Source organism: Sphaeramia orbicularis, chromosome 19, assembly GCF_902148855.1.
Source record: "Sphaeramia orbicularis chromosome 19, fSphaOr1.1, whole genome shotgun sequence".
In the NCBI taxonomy this organism is placed as follows: Eukaryota; Metazoa; Chordata; class Actinopteri; order Kurtiformes; family Apogonidae; genus Sphaeramia; species Sphaeramia orbicularis.
In genome coordinates, this window is record NC_043975.1 from 42,546,432 (window position 1) to 42,573,769 (window position 27,338).

The 27,338-nt window shown below is 39.2% G+C and overlaps 1 protein-coding gene across 5 annotated transcripts in view; it reads right to left on the reverse strand.

The window, feature by feature from the left end:
• reep3b (receptor accessory protein 3b) overlaps positions 1 to 27,338 on the reverse strand; it is a 168,507-nt gene that overhangs the window by 29,826 nt on the left and 111,343 nt on the right. For all 5 annotated transcript variants that reach the window (XM_030121754.1, XM_030121752.1, XM_030121751.1 and 2 more), the window contains exon 6: positions 23,758 to 23,923. In XM_030121754.1, the coding sequence (XP_029977614.1) occupies positions 23,758 to 23,923 (166 nt within the window). The remainder of the gene's footprint in view (positions 1 to 23,757; positions 23,924 to 27,338) is intronic.

A 27,338-nucleotide genomic window follows, 5' to 3' on the forward strand; every position in this document is an offset into this window, starting at 1 on the left:
GATCAAATGTTGGGCGTGGCTGTGATGAGGTCGCGATGAAGAGGTCATTTTAAAAATAATAACACTATGTTTATCTCGCAGAATGTTAGATCCAGCCCACGATACACTGTCCTCTCACTGTTGGTGACCTTGGTGGTCGCATGGGGAGGCGGTCGCATGGGAGGGCGAGGGCCTTAACACCGCTTGCGGTTTTAATTATTATTATTAATATTCTCTCACCTCTTTGAACGCAAATTTGACCCCCTGAACGTTAACGAAAAGTCAATTTTATTTGACCAAAAATTCAAGTCTGGCGAAAAAGTTTTTTATTTGAAGTCGCCAAGAAAAAATATCGCAAAATGACTCAGTGGCGCCCCCTCAAAAATCAAAATACATTACGCGGATGGGAGACCTCCCCAAATTTTTTTCATCGTGCAAACATGAAACTTGGTCCAGACATAGCCCATGGTAGGAGAAGTAAAAAATTACATTATGGCCCCGCCCTAAACCCAACAGGAAGTCGGCCATATCGGGTGGAAGTGTGGACCTCTAAAATCCCACCCCTCATACTTTCATCATCGCCTCCTAGGGTTTACATCCAATTTGGACCAAACTGGGTGAAAATCACCTACACACGTGTGATCAAAAGTTATCAGCTAAAGTTTTGATCAAATTTTGGGCGTGGCTTTGATGACCTCACAATGAAGCGGCCATTTTTAGAAGTATAAAAGTGTGGATATCTTGTACACAGAGTGTCAGATTGAGTGTGACCCAAGTAACATTTGGGCGGAATGACAATCTGAACACGATGATATGTCACTCGTATAGTTGGATTGTAAAATGGCTCCCTCACGCCCCCTACAGTTTTTGAATGGCAGTGAAAACATTTTTTTGACATAGGACAAAGAAATTTAGACACACACATTCCTCATGCAGTACTGAACCAAAAAGCCAATGAGGTCACACCCCTATTTACAATCGTGTTGCCATGACAACACCAAAACTGTACCGTTCAAATGAATGGGGTTTTTCTAGAAGGACGTTATTGCTGAAAAACTCTTTGTGTTCCACTAATGGTACACAGACTGAAAATTACACTGTGGAAAAGGAAAATTTTCCAGCAAGAAGAATTTTCAAAATATTGAAAAATGACTTGGCCACGCCCCCTCAAAATATTAAAATACATTGCGCGGATGGGAACCCACCCAAAAAAAATTTCCACGTAGAAACATGAAACTTGGTCCAGACATAGCCCATGGTAGGACAAGTAAAAAATGACATTATGGCCCCGCCCTAAACCCAACAGGAAGTCGGCCATATTGGGTGGAAGTGTGGACCTCTAAAATCCCATCCCTCATCCTTTCATGATCTCCTCCTAGGGTTTACATCCAATTTGGACCAAACTGGGTGAAAATCACCTATACACGTGTGATCAAAAGTTACCATTTACATTTTTGATCAAATGTTGGGCGTGGCTGTGATGACCTCACAAAGAAGCGGCCATTTTCAGAAGGAAAAAAGTGAGTATATCTCACACACAGAGTGTCAGATTGAGTTGGACCCAATGTAACATTTGTGCGAAATGACAACTTGAACACGATGATATGGAACTTGTATACTTAGAATGTAAAATGGCTCTCTCACGCCCCCTAGAGTTTTTCAATGGGAGTAAAAAATTTTTTTTACATAGGAATAAGAAATTTTGCACACACGTCCCTTATACCAAACTGAACCAAAAAGCCAAATAGGCTGCACCCCTGTTTACAATTGTGTTGCCATGACAACACCAAAACTGTACCATTCAAATGAAGGGGTTTTGCTCCAGGGATGCAATTGCTGAAAAACTCTTTGTGTTCCACTAATGGTACACAAACTGAAAATTACACTGTGGAAAAGTAGAATTTTCCAGCAAGAAAAAATTCTAAAATATTGAAAAATGACTTGGCCACACCCCCTCAAAATTTGAAAATACATTGTGCGAATGGGAACCCACCCAAAAAAAATTTCCATGTACAAACATGAAACTAGCTACAGACATAGCCCATGGTAGGACAAGTAAAAAAATTACACTATGGCCCCGCCCTGAACCCAACAGGAAGTCGGCCATATTGGATAGAAGTGTGGACCTCTAAAATCCCACCCCTCATACTTTCATCATCTCCTCCTAGGGTTTACATCCAATTTGGACCAAATTGGGTGAAAATCACCTACACCCGTGTGATCAAAAGTTAACATTTACATTTTTGATCAAAAGTTGGGCGTGGCTGTGATGACCTCACAATGAAGCGGCCATTTTTAGAAGGAGAAAAGTGTGTGTATCTCGCAGACAGAGGGTCAGATTGAGTTGGACCCAATGTAACATTTGTGTGAAATGACAACCTGAACACGATGATATGTAATTTGTATAGTTGGATCATAAAATGGCTGTCTCACGCCCCCTACAGTTTTTGAATGGGAGTGAAAACATTTTTTTTGACGTAGGCAACAAAAAATTGACACATACATCTGTCATGCCAGACTGAACCAAAAAGTCAATGAGGTCGCACCCATATTTACAATTGTGTTGCCATGATGACACCAAAACTGTACCATTCAAATGAATGGGGTTTTGCTCCAGGGATGCAATTGCTGAAAAACTCTTTGTGTTCCACTAATGGTACACAGACTGAAAATTAAACTGTGGAAAAGTAGAATTTTCCAGCAAGAAAAATTTTCCAAATTTTGAAAAATGAGTTGGCCATGTCCCCTCAAAATATGAAAATACATTGCGCGAATCGGAACCCACCCAAAAAAAATTTCAATGTAGAAACATGAAATTTGACAAACATAGCCCATTGTAGGACAAGTAAAAAATTACATTATGGCCCCACCCTAACCCCAACAGGAAGTCGGCCATATTGGGTGGAAGTGTGGACCCATAAAATCCCACCCCTCATACTTTCATCATCTCCTCCTAGGGTTTACATCCAATTTGAACCAAACTGGGTGAAAATCACCTACACACATGTGTGATCAAAAGTTATCACCTACATTTTTGATCAAATGATGGGCGTGGCTGTGACGAGCCTGTGATGAAGCGGTCATTTTCAAAAGTATAAAACTGTGCTTATCTCACAGAATCTCGGATCCAGCCCACGATACAGTGTCCTCTCACTGTCGGTGGTCTCGGCAGTTGCGTGGGGAGGCGGTCGCGCGGGAGGGCGAGGGCCTTAACACCGCTTGCGGTTTTAATTCTTCTTGTATTTATTCTTAATCCATTCATTATTTAGATTTATTTTTAATTTTTGTGTATCTGTATTAGTGTATCTTTTTTTGTGGAGCCTTTATTATCTTAATTGTCTGCAGCTGTGCCACATAGACCACACGTGCCGTTACCATGCCAACGAGCAGTGCAGGCACTGAGGAGACAGACACAAGCACACTGAAACAGTGTGAAAAAGGTCCCGAACAGCTGCTAATTACAGGAAAACTGTAAATGATAGGTGAAAACTAACATGATCATGAGTTGGCAGACAGACCTGGGGAACACAGATATCTTTTTTTTTCCTCCGTACTGTGAGAAATGACCGAGTTATGGCAGTGTAAAAACAGTCAACTCACCAGGAGCACAGCAATCCGTTTAGCACTGATTTGTATTGATTTGAATAGGAGCCGAGGAGGGATTTGCCTCTAAACTACTGCCTGTCATTTCACTTTAGAAAGAGCTAGGTCTTCAAACATGGGTTCATATGATGCCCAGGAACCGTGGCTACATTTTTGGAAAAGATCATTTGCCTCCTATGTATCGTTTGGCCGGGAGGGCGAGTTGTTCAGAAAATTTTCAGGTGAATTTTCGCTGCTCCTCCACTCTAGGTGATGACATCACCCACTCTAGCAGATCAGATTTTCACTCAACCCAGGGGTTTTTGAAGACTCACCTATTGAAAACTGTAAACCCCATCCTCATATCACAGACATTTTTGGAGAGATGACAAAAATGCCTGCGTTTTAAAGTTTAAATGAAGTCTGCAGGTAAAAGTATGGTGAAGCAGCAGTGGTCAGAAAACAGACAACTTTTTTGTTGTTCCCATTGAAAATTAATGGGTTTTTTTTTTTTTTTGAATTTTTGTGCAAAAACCATAAGTGATATCATTACCACGTGACCACAGAGCTAATCTTTGGGACAATCCAAACATTTGTGCATTGACAGAATAATTTTAGCACAAATTGTTTGGGAATGGTAGCCACTTGAAAATGGCCCAATTCATTTCAGATGGAGAAATTTGACCGGTTTTTCACAATTTTAACGAAATACGTGCATCGGTATGTCAAGCCATATACATAGCACATCTTTCGAGACCAGGCTGCACATTTTTGTAATAAAATGTTTTGGTCTATCTCCAACGGTCTGAGTCGCATCTTTTTTCAAAGTTTTTTGTGCAAGTCAGAAGTCATAATAATAATAAAAAGAATAATAAATATGACAAACAATAGTCCCCTGTGCCTTGCATTGCAAGCACATGGGGAATAAGAGTGTCTGCACTTCCAGGACGTACAGTGGACGACCAAACACTGGATATGGACATGCAGTTCTGTGCCTTCAAGACATTTTTAAACCCGAAGAACTGGATCAGTTAGTAAACTGATGTGTTTTCCTTTTTGTTTGGTTTTGTGTCACATATAAAAAATTCCCACAGAACTAAAATCCACCACCAAATGCCACATGAAAGCATTCCATCGTCTCATTGGTTAGAAGTGTTTGGGGTAGGAGTGAGGGCAAATACCACTATGAATGAAATATAAGACTCATTTCACATCTGTACTTGCAAGAAAAGTAGAATTAAAAGATTAAAAGAGTCTGAATGTATTTGAACACTGTGGTCTCTGATCCCCCAGATCAAAACACATCATCAAAACCATCACTGATCTATAGCTAAAAGAATCACATGGGCTCAGGGCTCATTACAGGCCCGAGTGGCAGCTCGAACTTTACTGAAGTTTGTTAAATATGTCCAGAAATGTAGTGGATTCCTCTGGGCACCAAGGATCTGGAATGGTCTGGGCTCAGACCAGTCAGGATTTAGTTGTTTGTTTGTTAGAACGATGGAAGATGCTGCGTGTCTGGAGTAAAGACTAGCAACAAGTCCAGAAGTCTGTGTCTGTTATAGTCTGGGGGGGGGGGGGGGGTCAGTGCAAAGGGCAAAGGTCATCAACACTTCTGTGGTGCACCATTAAAACGACAAAGAACATAGAGGTTTTTAATCAACACATTAGGGGTGAAACGATTCCTTGAGTTATTCGAGTAAATTGATTACGAAAAATAATCTAGGAATTTTCTCTGCCTCGAGGAATCGCTTATTTAATTTCAAAGCTCATAGCATGGCATTTCGTACGGACTACTTTGTGAGGCACAACGCAATTACGTTACTCACGCAAACGAAGATGACAGGACACGGAAGGGTTTGGATGAAGCAGCGGGAAGATGGAAGAGGCGAATGTAGACAGGCGAGTCAATACAGCAATGATGACGAAAGACAAAAAAAATAAAGCTGCAAGCAGCATTGCACAGGATATCCCGCCGGGTGTTCCACCTCCCGTGCGTTCTGCCTCTCGTGCATTCCGCTTCCCTTGCTTTCCGCCTCCCGTGACCATCAAAACCTCAGCTCCACTCACACCTTTCTGTCCCGACATCAGCTCCCACCCTTTGGCATCCGTCCTCCTTTCATCCCTACAGAACACCTGCGCCTTTCTGCTGAAACCACCATCACCTTTTAATGAGGCTTTTATTTTGAAAACCCTTGTGTGTGTGTGTGTGTGTGTGTGTGTGTGTGTCTATGTAAGACACAATCCGTTTGAGTGACTTGAAATTGTATGAACAGCTGAGCATAAAACTCATAATTTACCATTTTTATTAAGGCTTTGATTTTGAAAAACTTTATTTTGTGTGTGTGTGTGTGTGTGTTTGTCCATGTGAGACACAATCTATTTGAGTGACTTGAAATTCTATGAACAGTTGAGTATAAAACTCATAATTTACCATTTTTATTAAGGCTTTGATTTTCAATAGCCCTAGTGTGTGTGTGTGTGTCTGTTTGTGGGTGTGCGTGTGAATGTGTACCATTCACATTTTTATCATGTCTTCATTTTTATTCTACTTTTATTTCTATATTATTTTTGACACACACACACACACACACTCACACATATATATATATACATGTATATATATGTGTGTATATATATATATACACACACACACACACACATAAATATATATATATATATATATATATATATATATATATATATATATATATATATATATGTGTGTGTGTTTTTTAGGTGAAGGCAAAAGTCAAACTAGGAATCTGACTGTCTGTTCATGGTCTTAGAGCACCACCTGGTGGTTTCATTGTTTGCATTACACAGGAAAAGATTTCAGCCAATAAGCATTTAAAATTCCATTTACTGCCTCTGTGCCTGTGCTCAGAATCCGAACAATGTTGCAGCTCATTAACTCAGTCTCTGACAGATGCAGACAGCTATGCTCTGAAACAAACTGCGATTAATCCATAACCGTAAATCCTATCTGAAAAATTCTTGGACTAGAGCAAAGCACAGTCTTCCTGAGCGTATTAACATATAAAATGTGTCAATAAAGTTTGAACTGAATAAGCAGTGATGGTGGAACGATTCTTGTCCTGTTATTTCTTTGATGTTAGAATACAGTCAGAGGCAGATTGCCAACTTCCTGTTGGATTTAGCTCATGGGTGTGAGTGTATGATTTTTCGGGCTTGATGAGACCAACATTTTGGCATTGGTTTCATGTCTGTATGACATTCCTACTGGCTGCTAGGGGCAATTTTGCATGCATAGCGCATTTTGGCACCTAAGGGGTTAATTTTGATACTGTATGAAACTATTCACTAGACATGACATGTCTGCCAAATTAGGTGAGTTTCTGAGCATGTTGAGGGGGTCTAATAGCAGTTTAAAATGAAAAAAGCATAAAAACAAACAAATTTTAATGAATCCATAACCGTACATCCTATCTCAAAAAATTGAGCACAGGAAAGTTGGGGTGAGTTTTCTGAATGTATGGATATATAACATGTGGGAAAAAGTCGAAAGTGAAAAATTAGTCCAAGATATCACATTTTTCCGAGCTTATGAAAAAATAACGAAGACAGTAATTACAAATTTGCAAAAACAGTTTTTTGAGAAGGGTTTACTCTATCTTTTGGTGCTATTTAGAAGCCAATATGACAAATGGCCTCAGACTAGTTTTAATTTGAGGGTTTTACTTCGAAAGGCAAATTGCCAACTTCCTATTGGAAATAGCTCTTTGACGTCCACCCGAACATTCGTAGTGCTCGATGTAATGAACATTTTGGCATTGGTTTCATGTCTCTCGGACATTCCTGTTGGCCGCTATGGCAGTTTCTGTGTGTTTTAAATAGGTGGCGCTAGAGAACACCTACGGGGTTAATTTTTACATTTTGTTTAATTGTTCGCCAGACTTGATGTGCGTGCCAAATTTGGTGAGTTTTTGAGCATGTTTAGGGGGTCAAAATCCAGTACAAAGTGGCAGCAGAAAAATAATAAAAAATGAACGAAAAAAAAATAGGGGCCTTGCCTTCTGGCAAGTCCACTCACACAGTGAGTGGACCTGCCCTCTTGGTTCAGTCCCTAAAGACACAATAAAAAAGACAGAAAATGTCACAAGTGTGGAAGCATTTCAGACTGAACAGCAAGGTGAATGCACTGACATGTATCCGTTGTAACACAGCCCTTTCATACCACAACAGCACATCTCCGATGGAGCATCTTCTCATAAGACACCCAGAATGGAGCGGAGGACCCCAGATAAAATTAAAGCTGCAAGCAGCATTGGGCGGGACCTCGCACCAGGCGATCCGCCTCTCGCGCGATCCGTCTCCCCCATGATCCGCCTCCCGTGACCGTCGACACCTCAGCTCCACTCACACCTCTCCGTCCCCATACCAGTTCCCACCCTTTAGTGTCTGTCCTCCTTACATCTGTACAGAACACCAGCGACCCTCTGCTGAAACCACAGTCACCTTTAAATGAGACTTTAATTTTGGAAACCCTACTGTGTGTATGTGCATTTGTTTTGTATGTGAGAGAAAGAATCACTTTGAAAAATGAATTGAAATTGTGGGAATAATTGAGCATAAAAGTGATGATTTCTCACATTTAAGGCTTTTATTTTGGAAAAACCCTATTGTGTGAGCATGTGTGTCTGTGAGAAAGAGTACTTTTGAATGAAGAAACATTGTATAAACAGTTGAGCATTTGGTCATAAAAATGAAAAGAAGTTATGTAAAAGACAGTATGTATTATTTTTAATAAGGGTTTTCTTTTTTTTTTTTTTTTTTTTAATGTACTGTGTGTACTTTGTAATGTGTGCAAAATGTCCAATATCCACAATATTATGCAGTAAAAACCTGTTTTAAAATGTGATGAAGGGAAGAAAAACAAAACAAAACAAAAAAAAAACAAAAAAACAAACAAACAAAAAAAAAAGCTATTTCCCTGTCTGGGGTTTGAATCCAGGACTCCTTTACAACAGAACACTCCTCTAACCACTGCTATATTGTCAGACACCCACAAGATGGCAGTGTGTGCTTTAAATAGGGACTTTGTCATTGTGAAAAGTGAAACTACACATACTCTTCAAAAAAAATCACGATTATTCCATAACCATAGGTCGTATCTGAAAAATTCTTTCACTTTTGGATTCTGCAGACTTGTGGGAATTTAAGGAGGTATAACTTTTGTGTCAAACATCTGAAATGAGTAAGCCGTAATTGCAGAAACGTAAAGTAACTTTCAAAGGCAGATTGCAAACTTCCTGTTGGAGTTAGCTCATGAGTGTCAGTGTATGATTTGTCGGCTAAATCAGACCAACATTTTGGAATTTGTTTCATGTTTCTGTGACATTCCTACTGGCCGCTAGGGAAGATTTTGTGTGTTTTTTAGTACAAAGGTGGCGCTACAGAGCCCATTTTGGCACCCAAGGGGTTAATTTTGATACTGAATCAAAGTGTTCACCAGCCATGACATACATGGCAAATCTGGTTAGTTTTGGAGCATGTTAAGGGGGTCAAACGGCAGTGTAAAGTAGAAAAAGGATGAAAAGAAAGAAATTGTTATAAATCAATAACCGTACATCCTATCTCAAAAACTTTTGCATGTGAGAGTTGTGCTGAGTCCCATGAACATGAAGATATGTCACATGTGGGGAAAAACTGCAAAGTGAAAAATGACTTCCAAACATCGCAACTTTGCGGGCTTGTAAAAACAAAACTAAGACAGTTACGGAAAAAGTGCGAGACCACTTTGTTGATGAGGGTTCACTCTATCTTTTGACACTATATAGAAGTCAATACGACAAACAGTGTCATCGGAGTTAGTTTAAGAAATGTTATTTTGAAAGGCATATTGCGAACTTCCTGTTCCAGATAGATCATAAGTGTCAGTGGATCATTTGTAGAGCATCATCCAACAAATATTTTGGGAGTAGATCCATGTCTCTATGACATTCTTGCTGGCAACTAGAGCTTTTGCCGTTTTTTTGCACATAGGTGGCGCTAGAGAGCACATTTTGGCAACTATGGGGTTAATTTTTTCATTTTATCAAATTTTTCGCCAGGCCTGACATGTGCCAAATTTGGTGAGTTTTCGTGCATGTTTAGGGGGTCAAAATCCAGGTCAAAGTGGTGTCTGAATAATAATAATAATAATTAAAGCTGCAAGCAGCATTGGGCGGGACCTCGCACAGGGCGAGCCGCCTCCCGTGTGATCTGCCTCCCGTGACCGTCGACACCTCAGCTTCACTCACACCTCTCCATCCCCATACCAGTTCCCACCCTTTAGTGTCCGTCCTCCTTACATCTGTACAGAACACCAGTGACCCTCTGCTGAAACCACCATCACTTTTAAATGAGACTTTTATTTTGGAAACCCTACTGTGTGTATGTGCATTTCTTTTGTATGAGAGAGAAAGAATCAGTTTGAAAAATGCATTGAAATCATATGAACAAGTGAGTATAAAAGTGATGATTTACCACATTTAAGGCTATTATTTTGGAAAAACCCTATTGTGTGAGCATGTGTGTCTGTGAGAAAGAGTACTTTTGAATGAAGAAACATTGTACAAACAGTTGAGCGTTTGGTCCTTAAAATGAAAAGAAGTTACGTAATAGAAATTTTGTATTATTCTTAATTGGGGTTTTATTTTGAAAAAATGTACTCCGTGTACTTTTGAATGTGTGCAAAATTTCCAATATCCACAATACAATGCAGTAAAACCTGTTTTAAAATTAAAAAAAAAAAAAAAAATCTTGGATTGCCTGGGACTTGAACCAGGGTCCTCTTGCTCCATAGGCAGCTACATGAACCTCTGCACTATAGACAAACACTCACAAGTGTGCACCAGGAAGACTTTTATAGGGACTTTGTCATTGTGAAAAGTGAAAGTAAACATAGTCTTCAAAAAATGGCCATTATTCCATAACCGTAGGTCGTATCAGAAAAATTCTTTCACTTTTGGATTCTGCAGACTTGTGGGAATTTAGTGAGGTATAACATTTTTTTCAAAAGTGTGAAATGAATAAGTAGTAATTGTAGAAACGTACAAAAACTTTCAAAGGCAGATTGCCAACTTCCTGTTGGAGTTAGCTCATGAGTGTCAGTGTATGATTTGTCGGGCTCAATCAGACCAACATTTTGGCATTTGTTTCATGTTTCTGTGAAATTCCTACTGGCCACAAGGGCAGATTTTGTTTGTTTTTTAGTACATAGGTGGCGCTACAGAGTCCATTTTGGCACTCAAGGGGTTAAATTTGATATTTTCTGAAAGTGTTTACCAGCCATGACATACATGGCATATTTGGTGAGTTTTGGAGCATGTTATGGGGGTTGAATGGCAGTCTAAAATGGAAAAATTATGAAAATAAACAAATTATTATAAATCAATAACCGTACATCGTATCTCAAAATTTTTGGCATGTGAGCATTGTGCTGAGTTCCATGAATGCGTAGATATGTCACATGTGGGGAAAAACTGCAATGTGAAAATTGAGTTCCAAACATGGCAAATTTGCAGGCTTCTAAAATAAAAACTAAGACAGGTCTGAAAAAGGTACGAGACCACTTTTTTGAGGAGGGTTCACTCTATCTTTTGGTGCTATTTAGAAGTCAATACGACAAACGGTGTAATCGGAGTTAGTTTTAGAAATTTTATTTTGAAAGGCATATTGCGAACTTCCTGTTGGAGATAGGTCATAAGTGTCAATGGATGATTTTTAGAGCATCATCCAACAAAGATTTTGGCACTGGTCTCATGTCTGTACGACATTCCTACTGGCCACTAGGGCTGTTGCAATGTTTTTCACATAGGTGGCGCTAGAGAGGCCATTTTGGCACCTATGGGGTTAATTTTTTCATTTTATCAAATTTTTCGCAAGCCCTGATGTGTGTGCCAAATTTGGTGAGTTTTTGAGCATGTTTAGGGGGTAAAAATCCAGTTCAAAGTGGCATCGGGGGAAAAAAATAATAATTAAAGCTGCAAGCAGCATTGGGCGGGACCTCGCACAGGGCGCTCCGCCTCCCCCGCGATCCGCCTCCCGTGACCGTCCACACCTCAGCTCCACTCACACCACTCCGTCCCCATACCAGTTCCCACCCTTTAGTGTCTGTCCTCCTTACATCTGTACAGAACACCAGCGACCCTCTGCTGAAACCACCATCACCTTTAAATCAGACTTTTATTTTGGAAACCCTACTGTGTGTATGTGTATTTGTTTTGGATGTGAGAGAAAGAATCAGTTTGAAAAATGAATTGAAATTGTATGAATAATTGAGCATTAAAGTGATGATTTACCACATTTAAGACTTTTATTTTGGAAAAACCCTATTGTGTGAGCATGTGTGTCTGTGAGAAAGAGTACTTTTGAAAAAAGAAACATTGTACAAACAGTTGAGCGTTTGGTCATAAAAATGAAAAGAAGTTATGTAACAGACATTTTGTATTATTCCTAACTGGGGTTTTATTTTGAAAAAAATTACTCTGTGTACTTTTTAATATGTGCAGAATTTCCAATATCCACAATACAATGCAATAAAACCTGTTTTAAAATTAAAAAAAAAAAAAAAAAAAAATTTGGGGTTGCCGGGGATTTGGACCCGGTTCCTCTTGTTCCATAGGCAGCTACATGAACCACTGCACTACAGAGAGACACTTACTTACAAGTGTGCACCAGGAAGAGTTTTATAGGGACTTTGCCATTGTGAAAAGTGAAAGTAAACATAGTCTTCAAAAAATCGCCATAATTCCATAACCGTAGGTCGTATCTGAAAAATTCTTTCACTTTTGGATTCTGCAGACTTGTGGGAATTTAGTGAGGTATAACATTTTTTTCAAAAGTGTGAAATGAATAAGTAGTAATTGTAGAAACTTACAGTAACTTTCAAAGGCAGATTGCCAACTTCCTGTTGGAGTTAGCTCATGAGTGTCAGTGTATGATTTGTCGGGCTCAATCAGACCAACATTTTGGCATTTGTTTCATGTTTCTGTGACATTCCTACTGGCCGCTAGGGTAGATTTTATGTGTTTTTTAGTACATAGGTGGCGCTACAGAGTCCATTTTTGCACCCAAGGGGTTAATTTTGATATTGAATCAAAGTGTTCACCAGCCATGACATACATGGCAAATTTGGTGAGTTTTGGAGCATGTTAAGGGGGTCAAATGGCAGTCTAAAGTAGAAAAAGTATGAAAATAAACAAATTCTCATAAATCAATGACCGTACATCCTATCTCAAAATTTTTTGCATGTGAACGTTGTGGTGAGTCCCGTGAACACGTAGATATGTCACATGTGGGGAAAAACTGCAAAGTGAAAAATGACTTCCAAACATCGCAAATTTGTGGGCTTGTAAAAAAAAAAAACTAAGACAGTTAAGACTAAGCTACAAGATCACTTTTGTGAGGAGGGTTCACTCTATCTTTTGGTGCTATTTAGAAGTCAAAACGACAAACGGTGTCATTGGAGTAAGTTTTAGAAATTTTATTTTGAAAGGCATATTGCGAACATCCTGTTGGAGTTAGGTCATAAGTGTCAGTGGATGATTTTTAGTGCTTTTTCCAACCAACAGTTGGGCTCTGGTTCTATTTCTCTACGACATTCCTACTAGCCACTAGGGCATTTGCCATATTTTTCACCTAGGTGGTGCTAGAGAGCCCATTTTGGCACCTATGGGGTTAATTTTTTCATTTTATCAAATTTTTCGCCAGGCCTGACATGTGTGCCAAATTTGGTGAGTTTTTGAGCATGTTCAGGGGGTCAAAATCCAGTTTAAAGTGACGATAGTGTAATAATAATAATTAAAGCTGCAAGCAGCATTGGGCGGGACCTCGCACCGGGCGCTCCGCCTCCCCCGCGATCCGCCTCCCATGACCGTCCACACCTCAGCTCCACTTACACCTCTCCATCCCCATACCAGTTCCCACCCTTTAGTGTCTGTCCTCCTTACATCTGTACAGAACACCAGCGACCCTCTGCTGAAACCACCATCACCTTTAAAATGAGACTTTTAATTTGGAAGCCCTACTGTGTGTATGTGCATTTGTTTTGTAATGTGAGAGAAAGAAGCAGTTAGAAACATGAATTGAAATTGTGTGAATAATTGAGCATTAAAGTGATGATTTGTCACATTTAAGGCTTTTATTTTGGAAAAACCCTATTGTGTGAGCATGTGTGTCTGTGAGAAAGAGTTCTTTTGAATGAAGAAACATTGTACAAACAGTTGAGCGTTTGGTCATAAAAATGAAAAGAAGTTATGTAATAGACATTTTGTATTATTTTTAATAGGGGTTTTATTTTGAAAAAAAATTTACTCTGTGTACTTTGTAATGTGTGCAAAATGTCCAATATCCACAATACAATGCAGAAAAAACAGTTTTAAAATGAAAATGAAAAAAAAAAAAAAAAAGAAATTCTTGGATTGCCTGGGACTTGAACCAGGATCCTCTTGTTCCATAGGCAGCTACATGAACCACTGCACTACAGAGACACACATGTAAGTGTACACCAGGAAGACTTTTATAGGGAGTTTGCCATTGTGAAAAGTGAAAGTAAACATAGTCTTCAAAAAATCGCCATAATTCCATAACCGTAGGTCGTATCTGAAAAATTCTTTCACTTTTGGATTCTGCAGACGTGTGGGAATTTAATGAGTATAACCTTTCTGTCAAAAGTATGAAATGAATAAGCAGTAATTGTAGAAAGTTGGAGTAACTTTCAAAGGCAGATTGCCAACTTCCTGTTGGAGTTAGCTCATGAGTGTCAGTGTATGATTTGTCGGGCTCAATCAGACCAACATTTTGGCATTTGTTTCATGTTTCTGTGACATTCCTACTGGCCGCTAGGGTAGATTTTATGTGTTTTTTAGTACATAGGTGGCGCTACAGAGTCCATTTTGGTACCCAAGGGGTTAATTTTGATATTGAATCAAAGTGTTCACCAGCCATGACATACATGGCAAATTTGGTGAGTTTTGGAGCATGTTAAGGGGGTCAAATGGCAGTCTAAAGAGGAAAAAGTATGAAAATAAAAAAATTGTCATAAATCAATAACCGTACATCCTATCTCAAAAATTTTTGCATTTGAACATTGTGGGGAGTCCCGTGAACACGTAGATATGTCACATGTGGGGAAAAACTGCAAAGTGAAAAATGACTTCCAAACATCCCAACTTTGCAGGCTTGTAAAAAAAAAACTAAGACAGTTAAGACTAAGCTACGAGATCACTTTTGTGCGGAGGGTTCACTCTATCTTTTGGTGCTTTTTAGAAGTCAATAGGAAAAACGGTGTCATCGGAGTTAGTTTTGAAAATTTCATTTTGAAAGGCATATTGCGAACTTCCTGTTGGAGTTAGGCCATCACTGTCAGTGTATCATTTTTAGTGCTTCATCCTATGGGGTTTCTTTATTCATTTTATCAAATTTTTCGCCAGGCCTGACATGTGTGCCAAATTTGGTGACTTTTGGAGCATGTTTAGGGGGTCAAAATCCAGGTCAAAGAGACGGAAGTATAATAATAATAATATAAAAACGAACGAATAACAATAGGGCCTTGCTTGCAGGCAAGGCCTCTCACTGTGTGAGAGGGCCTTACCTTTCGGCTCGGTCCCTAATTAAAGCTGCAAGCAGCGTTGGGCGGGACCTCGCACCGAGCGTTCCGCCTCCCCCGCGATCCGCCTCCCGTTACCGTTGACACCTCAGCTCCACTCACACCTCTCCATCCCCATACAAGTTTCCACCCTTTAGTGTCTGTCCTTCTTACATCTGTACAGAACACCAGTGACCCTCTGCTGAAACCACCATCACCTTTAAATCAGACTTTTATTTTGGAAACCCTACTGTGTGTATGTGTATTTGTTTTGTATGTGAGAGAAAGAATCAGTTTGAAAAATGAATTGAAATTGTGTGAATAATTGAGCATTAAAGTGATGATTTCTCACATTTAAGGCTTTTATTTTGGAAAAACCCTATTGTGTGAACATGTGTGTATGTGAGAAAGAGTGCTTTTGAATGAAGAAACATTGTACAAACAGTTGAGCGTTTGGTCATAAAAATGAAAAGAAGTTATGTAATAGACATTTTGTATTATTGTTAATTGGGGTTTTATTTTGAAAAAATGTGGTCTGTGTACTTTTGAATGTGTGCAAAATTTCCAATATCCACAATACAATGCAGTAAAACCTGTTTTAAAATTAAAAAAAAAAAAAAAAAAAAAAAATTGGATTGCCTGGGACTCAAACTAGGGTCCTTGAGCTCCATAGGTAGCTACATGAACCACTGCACTACAGAGAGACATGTGAACATATGCACCAGCAAGACTTTTATAGGGATTTTGCCATTGTGAAAAGTGAAACTAATCATAGTCTTCAAAAAATCGCCATAATTCCATAACCGTATGTCGTATCAGAAAAAGTCTTTCACTTTTGGATTTTGCAGACTTGTGGGAATTTAATGAGGTATAACTTTTGTGTCAAAAGCCTGAAATGAATAAGCTGTAATTGCAGAAACGTAGAGTAACTTTCAAAGGCAGATTGCCAACTTCCTGTTGGAGTTAGCTCATGACTGTCAGTGTATGATTTGTCGGCTCAATCAGACCAACATTTTGGCATTTGTTTCATGTTTCTGTGACATTCCTACTGGCCGCTAGGGCAGACTTTGTGTATTTTTTAGTACAGAGGTGGCACTACAGAGCCCAAGGGGTTAATTTTGATATTGAATCAAAGTATTCACCAGCCATGAAATACATGGCAAATTTGGTGAGTTTTGGAGCATGTTAAGGGGGTCAAATGGTTGTCTAAAGTAGAAAAAGTATGACAATAAACAAATTGCTATAAATCAATAACCGTACATCCAATCTCAAAATTTTTTCCATGTGAGCGTTGTGCTTTGGCCCGTGAACGTGTAGATATGTGACATGTGGGGAAAAACTCCAAAGTGAAAAATGAGTTCCAAACATTGCAACTTTGCAGGCTCGTAACAAAAAAACTAAGACAGGTCTGGAAAAAGCGTGAGATCACTTTTTTGAGGAGGTTTCACTCTATCTTTTGTCGCTATTTAGAAGTCAATACGACAAACGGTATCATTGGAGTTAGTTTTCAACATTTTATTTTGAAAGGCATATTGCGAACTTCCTGTTGGAGTTAGGTCATAAGTGTCAGTGCATGATTTGTAGCGCTTTATCCAACAAGAATTTTGGCACTAGTTTCATGTCTGTATGACATTCCTACTGGCCACTAGGGCTGTTTCCGTTTTTTTCACATAGGTGGCGCTAGAGAGGCCATTTTGGCACCTATGAGGTTAATTTTTGCATTTTATCAAATTTTTCGCCAGGCCTGACATGTGTGCCACATTTGGTGAGTTTCCGTGCATGTTCAGGGGGTCAAAATCCAGGTCAAAGTGGTATGTGAATAATAATAATATAATAAAAACGAACGAATAACAATAGGGCCTTGCTTGCAGGCAAGGCCTCTCACTGTGTGAGAGGGCCTTACCTTTCGGCTCGGTCCCTAATAATATTAAAGCTGCAAGCAGCATTGGGCGGGACCTCGCACCGGGCGTTCCGCCTCCCCCGCGATCCGCCTCCCGTGACTGTCGACACCCCAGCTCCATTCACACCTCTCCGTCCCCATACCAGTTCCCACCCTTGAGTGTCTGTCCTCCTTACATCTGTACAGAACACCAGCGACTCTCTGCTGAAACCACCATCACCTTTAAATCAGACTTTTATTTTGGAAACCCTACTGTGTGTATGTGCATTTGTTTAGTATGTGAGAGAAAGAATCAGTTAGAAAAATGAATTGAAATTGTATGAATAAGTGAGTATAAAAGTGATGATTTCTCACAGTTAAGGCTTTTATTTTGGAAAAACCCTATTGTGTGAGCATGTGTGTCTGTGAGAAAGAGTACTTTTGAATGAAGAAACATTGTACAAACAGTTGAGCATTTGGTTATAAAAATGAAAAGAAGTTATGTAAAAGACAGTATGTATTATTTTTAATAAGGGTTTTATTTAGAAAAAAATGTACTGTGTTTACTTTGTAATGTGTGCAAAATGTCCAGTATCCACAACAAAATACAGCAAAACATGTTTTAAAATGTGATGGAGGGAAGAAAAAAAAAAAAGAAAAAAAAAAAGCTATTTCCCTTCTTGAACCCAGGACTCCTGCATAACAGAACACTGCTCTAACCACTGATCTATTATCAGACACCCACCAGATGGCAGCAGTGTCCTTTATATGGGGATATTGTCATTGTGAAAAGTGAAACTACACATACTCTTCCAAAAATCACCATTATTCCATAACCGGAGGTCGTATCAGAAAAATTCTTTCACTTTTGGATTCTGCAGACTTGTGGGAATTTAATGAGATAAAATTTTTGTGTCAAAAGTCTAAAATGAATAATTTGTAATTTGTCGGCTCAATCAGACCAACATTTTGGCATTTGTTTCATGTTTCTGTGACATTCCTACTGGCCGCTAGGGAAGATTTTGTGTGTTTTTAGTACATAGGTGGCGCTACAGAGTCCATTTTGGCACCCAAGGGGTTAATTTTGATATGGTATGAAAGCGTTCAGCAGCCATGACATACATGGCAAATTTGGTGAGTTTTGGAGCATGTTAAGGGGGTCAAATGGCAGTCTAAAGTGGAAAAAGAATGAAAAGAAAAAAAATTGTTATAAATCAATAACCGTACATGCTATTTTAAAAATTTTTGCATGTGAGTATTGTGGTGAGTACCGTGAACGCGTACATATGTCACATGTGGGGAAAAACTCAAAAGTGAAAAATGAGTTTCAAACATCGCAACTTTGCGGCCCTGTTAAAGAAAAAGTAAGACAGGTCTGGAAAAAATGTGAGATCAGTTTTTTGATGAGGGTTCACTCTATCTTTTGGGGCTATTTAGAAGTCAATACGACAAATGGTGTCATCGGAGTTAGTTTTAGAAATTTTATTTTGAAAGGCATATTGCGAACTTCCTGTTGGAGATAGGTCATCAGTGTCAGTGGATGATTTGTAGTCCTTCATCCAACAAAAATTTTGGCACTGGTTTCATGTCTGTACAACATTCCTACTGGCCACTAGGGCAGTTGCCATTTTTTTCACATAGGTGGCGCTAGAGAGGCCATTTTGGCACCTATGGGGTTAATTTTTGCATTTTATGAAATTTTTCGCCAGGCCTGACATGTGTGCCAAATTTGGTGAGTTTTGGAGCATGTTTAGGGGGTCAAAATCCAGTGTGAAGTGGCGTCGGGAAAATAATAATAATAATAATTAAAGCTGCAAGCAGCATTGGGCGGGACCTCGCACCGGGCGATCCGCCTCCCCCGCGATCCGCCACCCGTGACTGTCGACGCCTCAGCTCCACTCACACCTGTCCGTCCCCATACCAATTCCCATCCTTTAGTGTCTGTCCTCCTTACATCTGTACAGAACACCAGTGACCCTCTGCTGAAACCACCATCACCTTTAAAATGAGACTTTTATTTTGGAAACCCTACTGTGTGTATGTGCATTTGTTTTTAATGTGAGAGAAAGAATCAGTTTGAAAAATTAATTGAAATTGTATGAATAAGTGAGTATAAAAGTGATGATTTACCACATTTAAGGCTTTTATTTTGGAAAAACCCTATTGTGTGAGGATGTGTGTCTGTGAGAAAGAGTACTTTTGAATGAAGAAACATTGTACAAACAGTTGAGTGTTTGGTCATAAAAATAAAAAGAAGTTATGTAATAGACATTTTCTATTATTCTTAATTTTGGTTTTATTTTGAAAAAATGTACTCCGTGTACTTTTGAATGTGTGCAAAATTTCCAATATCCACAATACAATGCAGTAAAACCTGTTTTAAAATAAAATTAAAAAAAAAAAAATTTTTTGGATTACCTGGGACTTGAACCAGGGTCCTTCGGCTCCATAGGCAGCTACATGAACCACTGCACTACAGAGAAACATGTGAAAATGTGCACCAGCAAGACTTTTATAGGGATTTTGCCATTGTGACAAGTGAAACTAAACATAGTCTTGAAAAAAATTGCCATTATTCCATAACCGTAGGTCGTATGTGGAAAAATTCTTTCCATTTTGGATTCTGCAGACTTGTGGGAATTTAATGAGGTATAACTTTTATGTCAAAACTCTGAAATGAATAAGCAGTAATTGCAGAAACGTAGAGTAACTTTCAAAGGCAGATCGCCAACTTCCTGTTGGAGTTAGCTCATGAGTGTCAGTGTATGATTTGTCGGGCTCAATCAGACCAACATTTTGGCATTTGTTTCATGTTTCTGTGACATTCCTACTGGCTGCTAGGGCAGATTTTGTGTGTTTTTTAGTACATAGGTGGCGCTACAGAGTCCATTTTGGCACCCAAGGGGTTAATTTTTGATATTGTATGAAAGTGTTCACCAGCCATGACATACATGGCAAATTTGGTGAGTTTTGGAGCATGTTAAGGGGGTCAAATGGCAGTCTAAAGTGGAAAAAGTATGAAAATAAAAGAATTGTTATAAATCAACAACCGTACATCCTATCTCAAAAATTTTTGCATGTGAGCATTGTGCTGAGTCCCACAAACGTGTAGATATGTCACATGTCAGGAAAAACTGCAAAGTGAAAAATGAGTTCCAAACATCACAACTTTGCGGGCTCGTAAAAAAAAAAACTAAGACAGTTCCGGAAAAAGTGAGAGATCACTTTTTTTGAGGAGGTTTCACTCTATCTTTTGATGCTATTTAGAAGTCAATATGACAAACGGTGTCATCGGAGTTAGTTTTAGAAATTTTATTTTGAAAGGCATATTGCGAACTTCCTGTTGGAGTTAGGTCATAAGTGTCAGTGGATGATTTGTAGTGCTTCATCCAACAAGAATTTTGGCACTGGTTTCATGTCTGTACGACATTCCTAGTGGCCACTAGGGCTTTTCCCATTTTTTTCACATAGGTGGCGCTAGAGAGGCCATTTTGGCACCTATGGGGTTAATTTTTACATTTTATCAAATTTTTCGCCAGGCCTGACATGTGTGCCAAATTTGGTGAGTTTTTGAGCATGTTTAGGGGGGCAAATTCCAGTTTAAAGCGTCACGGAAAAATAATAATAATAATAATAATATAAAAACGAACGAAAAACAATAGGGCCTTGCTTGCAGGCAAGGCCTCTCACTGTGTGAGAGGGCCTTACCTTTCGGCTCGGTCCCTAATAATATAAAAACGAACGAAAAACAATAGGGCCTTGCTTGCAGGCAAGGCCTCTCACTGTGTGAGAGGGCCTTACCTTTCAGCTCGGTCCCTAATAATATAAAAACGAACGAAAAACAATAGGGCCTTGCTTGCAGGCAAGGCCTCTCACTGTGTGAGAGGGCCTTACCTTTCGGCTCGGTCCCTAATTAAAGCTGCAAGCATTACCTTTCGGCTTGGTCCCTAATAATATTAAAGCTGCAAGCAGCATTGGGCGGGACCTCGCACCGGGCGATCCGCCTCCCCCGCCATCCGCCTCCCGTGACCGTCCACACCTCAGTTCCACTCACACCTGTCCATCCTGATACCAGTTCCCACCCTTTAGTGTCCGTCCTCCTTACATCTGTACAGAACACCAGTGACCCTCTGCTGAAACCACCATCACCTTTAAATGAGACTTTTATTTTGGAAACCCTACTGTGTGTATGTGCATTTGTTTTGTATGTGAGAGAAAGAATCCGTTTGAAAAATGAATTGAAATTGTATGAATAAGTGAGTATAAAAGTGATGATTTATCACATTTAAGGCTTTTATTTTGGAAAAACCCTATTGTATGAGCATGTGTGTCTGTGAGAAAGAGTACTTTTGAATGAAGAAACATTGTACAAACAGTTGAGCGTTTGGTCGTAAAAATAAAAAGAAGTTATGTAATAGACATTTTGTATTATTCTTAATTGGGGTTTTATTTTGAAAAAATGTACTCCGTGTACTTTTGAATGTGTGCAAAATTTCCAATATCCACAATACAATGCAGTAAAACCTGTGTTAAAAAAAAAAAAAAAAAAAAAAAAATCTGGATTGCCTGGGACTTGAACCAGGGTCCTCTTGGTCAATAGGCAGCTACATGAACCACTGCACTATAGACAGACACTTACAAGTGAGCACCAGGAAGAATTTTATAGGGACTTTGTCATAGTGAAAAGTGAAACTAAACATAGTCTTGAAAAAACTGCCATAATTCCATAACCGTAGGTCGTATCTGAAAAATTCTTTCACTTTTGGATTCTGCAGACTTGTGGGAATTGAATGAGGTATAACTTTTGTGTCAAAAGTCTGAAATGAATAAGCAGTAATTGCAGAAACGTAGAGTAACTTTCAAAGGCAGATTGCCAACTTCCTGTTGGAGTTAGCTCATGAGTGTCAGTGTATGATTTGTCGGGCTCAATCAGACCAACATTTTGGCATTTGTTTCATGTTTCTGTGACATTCCTACTGGCCGCTAAGGCAGATTTTGTGTTTTTTAGTACAAAGGTGGCGCTACAGAGTCCATTTTGGCACCAAAGGGGTTAATTTTGATATTGAATGAAAGTGTTCACCAGCCATGACATACATGGCAAATTTTGTGAGTTTTGCAGCATGTTAAGGGGGTTAAATGGCAGTCTAAAGTAGAAAAAGTATGAAAATAAACAAATTGTTATAAATCAATAACCGTACATCCAATCTCAAAAATTTTTGCATGTGAGAGTTGTGCTGAGTCCCATGAACGGATAGATATGTCACATGTGGGGAAAAACTCCAAAGTGAAAAATGAGTTCCAAACATCGCAACTTTGTGGGCTTCTAAAAAAAAACTAAGACAGTTAAGTCTAAGTTACGAGATCACTTTTTTGAGGAGGGTTCACTCTATCTTTTGGCACTATTTAGAAGTCAATACGACATACAGTGTCATCGGAGTTAGTTTTAAAAATATTATTTTGAAAGGCATATTGTGAACTTCCTGTTGGAGATAGCTCATAGGTGTCAGCGCGTGATTTGTTGGGCTCAACTGAACGAAGGTTTTGCCGTTGGTTTCATGTGTGTACGACATTCCTACTGGAAGTTTGCAATTTGAGCATTTTATTTTTAAAGGCAAATTCTGAACTTCCTGTTGGAGTTAGGTCATGAGTGTCAGTGTATGATTTGTTGGGCTCAATCAGACCAACATTTTGGCATTTGTTTCATGTTTCTGTGACATTCCTACTGGCCGCTAAGGCAGATTTTGTGTTTTTTAGTACATAGGTGGCGCTACAGAGCTGAAGGAATTTTCAGTAGAATACTCAAATACTAAAATATTCGATAACTGCAGCCCTACAACACATGCTGCCTTCAACAAACTTTTACTGGGTCGTCCATGCAGGTTTCAACATGATAATGTAAAACCACATCGTGCACACATTCCAAAGGCCTGGCTGAGGAGGAGGATGAGGAGGAAGATGAGGAGGAGGAGGATGAGGAGGAGGAGGAGGAGGAGGAGGAGGATGCAGATGCGGATCAGTGTCTGGTAGGGATAGGAAGTAGCTCGATTCCTTGGAATCATTTGCCTGCTCAACGATTCTGCTCATCGATTCCGCCTTCGTTGTGCATGCATGATGACGTCACACGCATGCTGCATTGTTTTGGTTCAGAATATAGCCAACATGGTGTTGAGGTAGAAACACTACGAAGTATGGCTATATTTCACTTTCTTCATTTGTCCACAGCATGCAATTCATTTGCAGGAATGTCACGTATAAGTTACACTATTTAGTGACACTTGTGAATCCAGCGGTAGAGCGAACACCAGGGCAGTATGTGGTCCTGGCCCACTTCTGGTGGGGGCAACAAACGTCCTGCCCAGTCAAATAAAAGTTTCCGAAGGTAGGGGAAAGGAAAATGTGGTGCACAACAGTGGGAGACATAGAGGAATTAGTGTGTAATATGAACCAGCACACAAAAAAATCAGATTTCACCAAAAAAATCTGAATTGTGCATTAAGACCTGCTGTGTGAACGGAGCCTAAGACATGTTTGCAGAAACAAGACTGACACCTGAAACATCTTTAAGTTACAGTCCGAAAGCAAGGAATAAATGTGTATTTACAAATGAACTACAGAGACAAGCTCCTAAATCTTATATATGGTACCGTTAGAATCCTTTATTACAGTCTGTTTCTCATACATATATGGAGCGGTTTGAGTGTTGATGCGGGGGCTTTTGTCCTACCTGGCCCGTCTGCTGCATCTGTGCTCTGGGACCTCCTCACAGCGGGGTTGGCTGAGTGGGAGCTGTACTGGTACAGCTGGTTTCTGCCTCTGTCATCCTGCTGGCTGATCTGGGTCAAGTCATGCATACTCAGGCTGCGAAGCTTCTCTGTGATTGCACCCTGGCCCTGTGAGAGAGAGAGACAGACAGACACACACACATCAGCATGACACTAACAGGAAGCAGCTCTAACAACACAGGAATAAATCCAAGACAGTGGTGAGTGGCAGCTGTCCTTCTGTCCTACTGTCCTTCTGTCCTACAGTCCTTCTGTCCGACTGTCCTTCTGTCATACTATCCTTCTTTCAGTCTTCCTTCTGTCCTACTGTCCTGCTGTCCTACTGTCCTTCCCTCCTTCTGTCCAACTGTCTTTCCCTCATTCTGTCCTACTGTCCTTCTGTCCTACTGTCCTTCCCTCCTTCTGTCCAACTGTCCTTCTGTCCTGCTGTCCTTCTGTCCTACTGTACTACTTTCCTTCTGTCCTTCTGTCCTACTTTCCTTCTGTCCTACTGTCCATGTAGAAGCAGAGGGCAGCTCCTTCACTGACCACAAGGACAGATCATTACAACTGTGAAAGTCTACAACGGAATGGACGTTCAACCAGTACACCTCCAAATTTAAAGGCATTGTGTTGTCTTGAATGTATTCATAAACATGTATAAAACAGTGAGTGGAAACACACTTTCACATGATTACAGACAATGTTATGATCTTTATGGATATTAAAGTAAACAATAATAAAGATAAAACCACTGCAGAAAATGAACAAGTTAAAAAAGAAGGGGGAAAAAAATCAAATTGAGGACATTTCTGATAGAACAAAAAGACAAGACCAGGAGGAATATGTCATGTGTTATTGTGAAATGAATATTCAAAACATTAGGAGGAAGAAATAACAGAAAATGAGATGAAACTAATGAACACTTTATTTATTTTTTATGACTGCACTAGGATGCCTTGTTTCCAACTACAATATCTTCTTCTCAGCTAAACAAAGGGGGCACATGGGGATGGAGTAACATGCTCTGGAATGTGATGCTGGTATAATATGTCCATGCTGCTGACAGACTGAGTTTACCTCCCAGAGTGGCCTGCTGAAGCACAGAAACCCTGAAGAAAAAAGTATGTGAGCAAAGAAGGAAACAAAGAGGAAGAAAGTTACAAGAGTCTATGTGTCTGTCAATGCATTCAGGACATTAGAGCTGCACTTACTGATTATTGGTTTCAATTTGGTTACAAAAATCTAGTAAAACTGTGAAACAGACATGTCTGAAAATGAAAACTTGTCCTTTATTCCAGAACCAGCTGAAACAACCACCACAAAAAGTATTAAGTAAAAGGACATTCATTCAGTCATACATTCCCTTTATTTACACCAGGGGTGTCAAACTCATGTTAGTTCAGTTCCACATTCAGCCTAATATGATCTTAAGTGGGCCGGACCAGTAAAATAATATAAAAAATAGGATAAGAACTTATAAATAATATCAACTCCAAAGTTTTCTGTTTTTGAGTGAAAAAAGTAAAATTCTTTAATGAAAAGGTTTACATCTATGAACCGTACTTGAACATAACATGAACAAATATGAACAACCAGAAAATTCTTAAGAAAAATAAGTGTAATTTTAATAATATTACGCCTTAATTTATCATTTATACGTGTACATCACAACTTACAGACCACAGTAGATCTACAAATGCACACAACATTTGGTAACAGGCAGAATATTGAAAAAATTCCACTTGCTTCTCTTAAGAAATTTTATATTGTTCATATTTGTTCAGGTTATTCACATCTTTGGCAAAAGAAAAGTATGTAAATATAAACATTTTTGTGTAATTTCACTTTTTTTCACTAAAACAAAGACAAAAATTAGCGTTTTTCATTATTTACAGGTTGTTATGATTGTATTTTACTGGTCTGATCCACTTTAGATTGATTGAAATGATTTTCACATCCTTGATTTTTAATATCTTCAGTGTAATTTTTGCATTTCACAAATTCATCCCGGGGGCTGGATTGGACCCTTTGGCAGGCTGATTTTGGACCCCAGGCCGCATGTTTGACACCTGTGATTTAAACTATTTTGAGGAAGTGACCTCATTTACAATTTACATGAGACAAAACAAAAAACATTTGAAACACACAATGAACAAATCAGAAATCCCAAAAAGTAAAAGTGACAAAAATGAACTAAAAACACAGAAGTCTAATCAAAAACAGGAGCAGCTGGAGGTAAAATAAGATGCAATTATGGATTAAAAAGTGTTCTAATGATAAAAGTGTGGTAAGTTTCAGATGCTTTTACAGAGTGTTCCAGGTCCACAGTAAGAAAAACTGAACTTTCCAAATTCAGTACGAACTGAAGGAACCTGCAGTGAGAGCCAGTCCTTTGAGTGTGTATGACAGAGACTTACATTAAAGACACTAAAGAGTCAATATACGATAGTAAAAGACCAGTGAGGGCTTTAAAAACAAATAAAATCCAATGTCTATCACACCTGTTAGACAGAGAGGGCCATCCAAATATAGAAAAAATATCTATTTAGTAGGGCTGCACGATTTTGGCAAAAAAAAAAAAAAAAAAAAAATCACGATTTTTTTCCTCTAAAAACTCGATTTTTGATTTCAATTTTTGGGTAAAACTACAAAAGACAACAGAAGTCAGCATGTTGTTTTCCTGAGCAACCCGCAAGGTACTGCTCTGGCCTCAAATCTGTGATGGTATCATGTGATGAACCAACAGAAGTTTATTTTTTCTGAATTAAATCTTTATTGAATGAAGTAGAGTATACAAACAATGTATACAACAAGAAAATGACATAAGTTTGCCAGGGGGAATACACTACAATGTCCAAATCAGAGCAAATACTTACGTTTTTATAGCCTTTTTGTTTCCAGATTTATCTAACAGCTTTAAATAAAGTTCAACATCTTCCAAAAAATAAATAATATTTGCTTTTGTGTTACAGAACTTACCTTTGTGAATGAAAAATTTAGCAGGTAAGAGAACTAAATTTATTATTTTTTTTTAAAAAAAAGTTTTTTATTTTTTTATTGTTTGTTTTTGGGGGGGTATCTGGGCCCACAGAAGTGATACCAATGTAAGTCAGTGACAGGCATCAGTTGTGCGTGCATGGACCACATAATATGAGTGATCCCCATGCGGTTATATTTAAACTGGGGGAACCGTGCGTGGAACAGACCAACCCAGGACATACTGGAGGGATTCTATCCCCGGAGCTGGTGGATGTGTCTGGGCAGAGGGCTGTCTGGGCTCCTCTGTTGAGGCTGCTGACCCCAAGACCCGGACCCGGTTCGGAAGAAGACAGTACAGTACAGATCTGGGACAACGTAAGATGAGTGATCCACATGCAGTTATATTTCAGTTGCAGGATCCGTGTGTGAAGCCACGACTTACATTGCTATAAGTACTGCAGGCTCATTAACACATTTAAAGTCCAGTCATTACATGGACTTCTGTGACAGACCGCTGTCACTGATAGGAGGAAGAGCCTATGGTAGCCCGCAAGCACGCGGC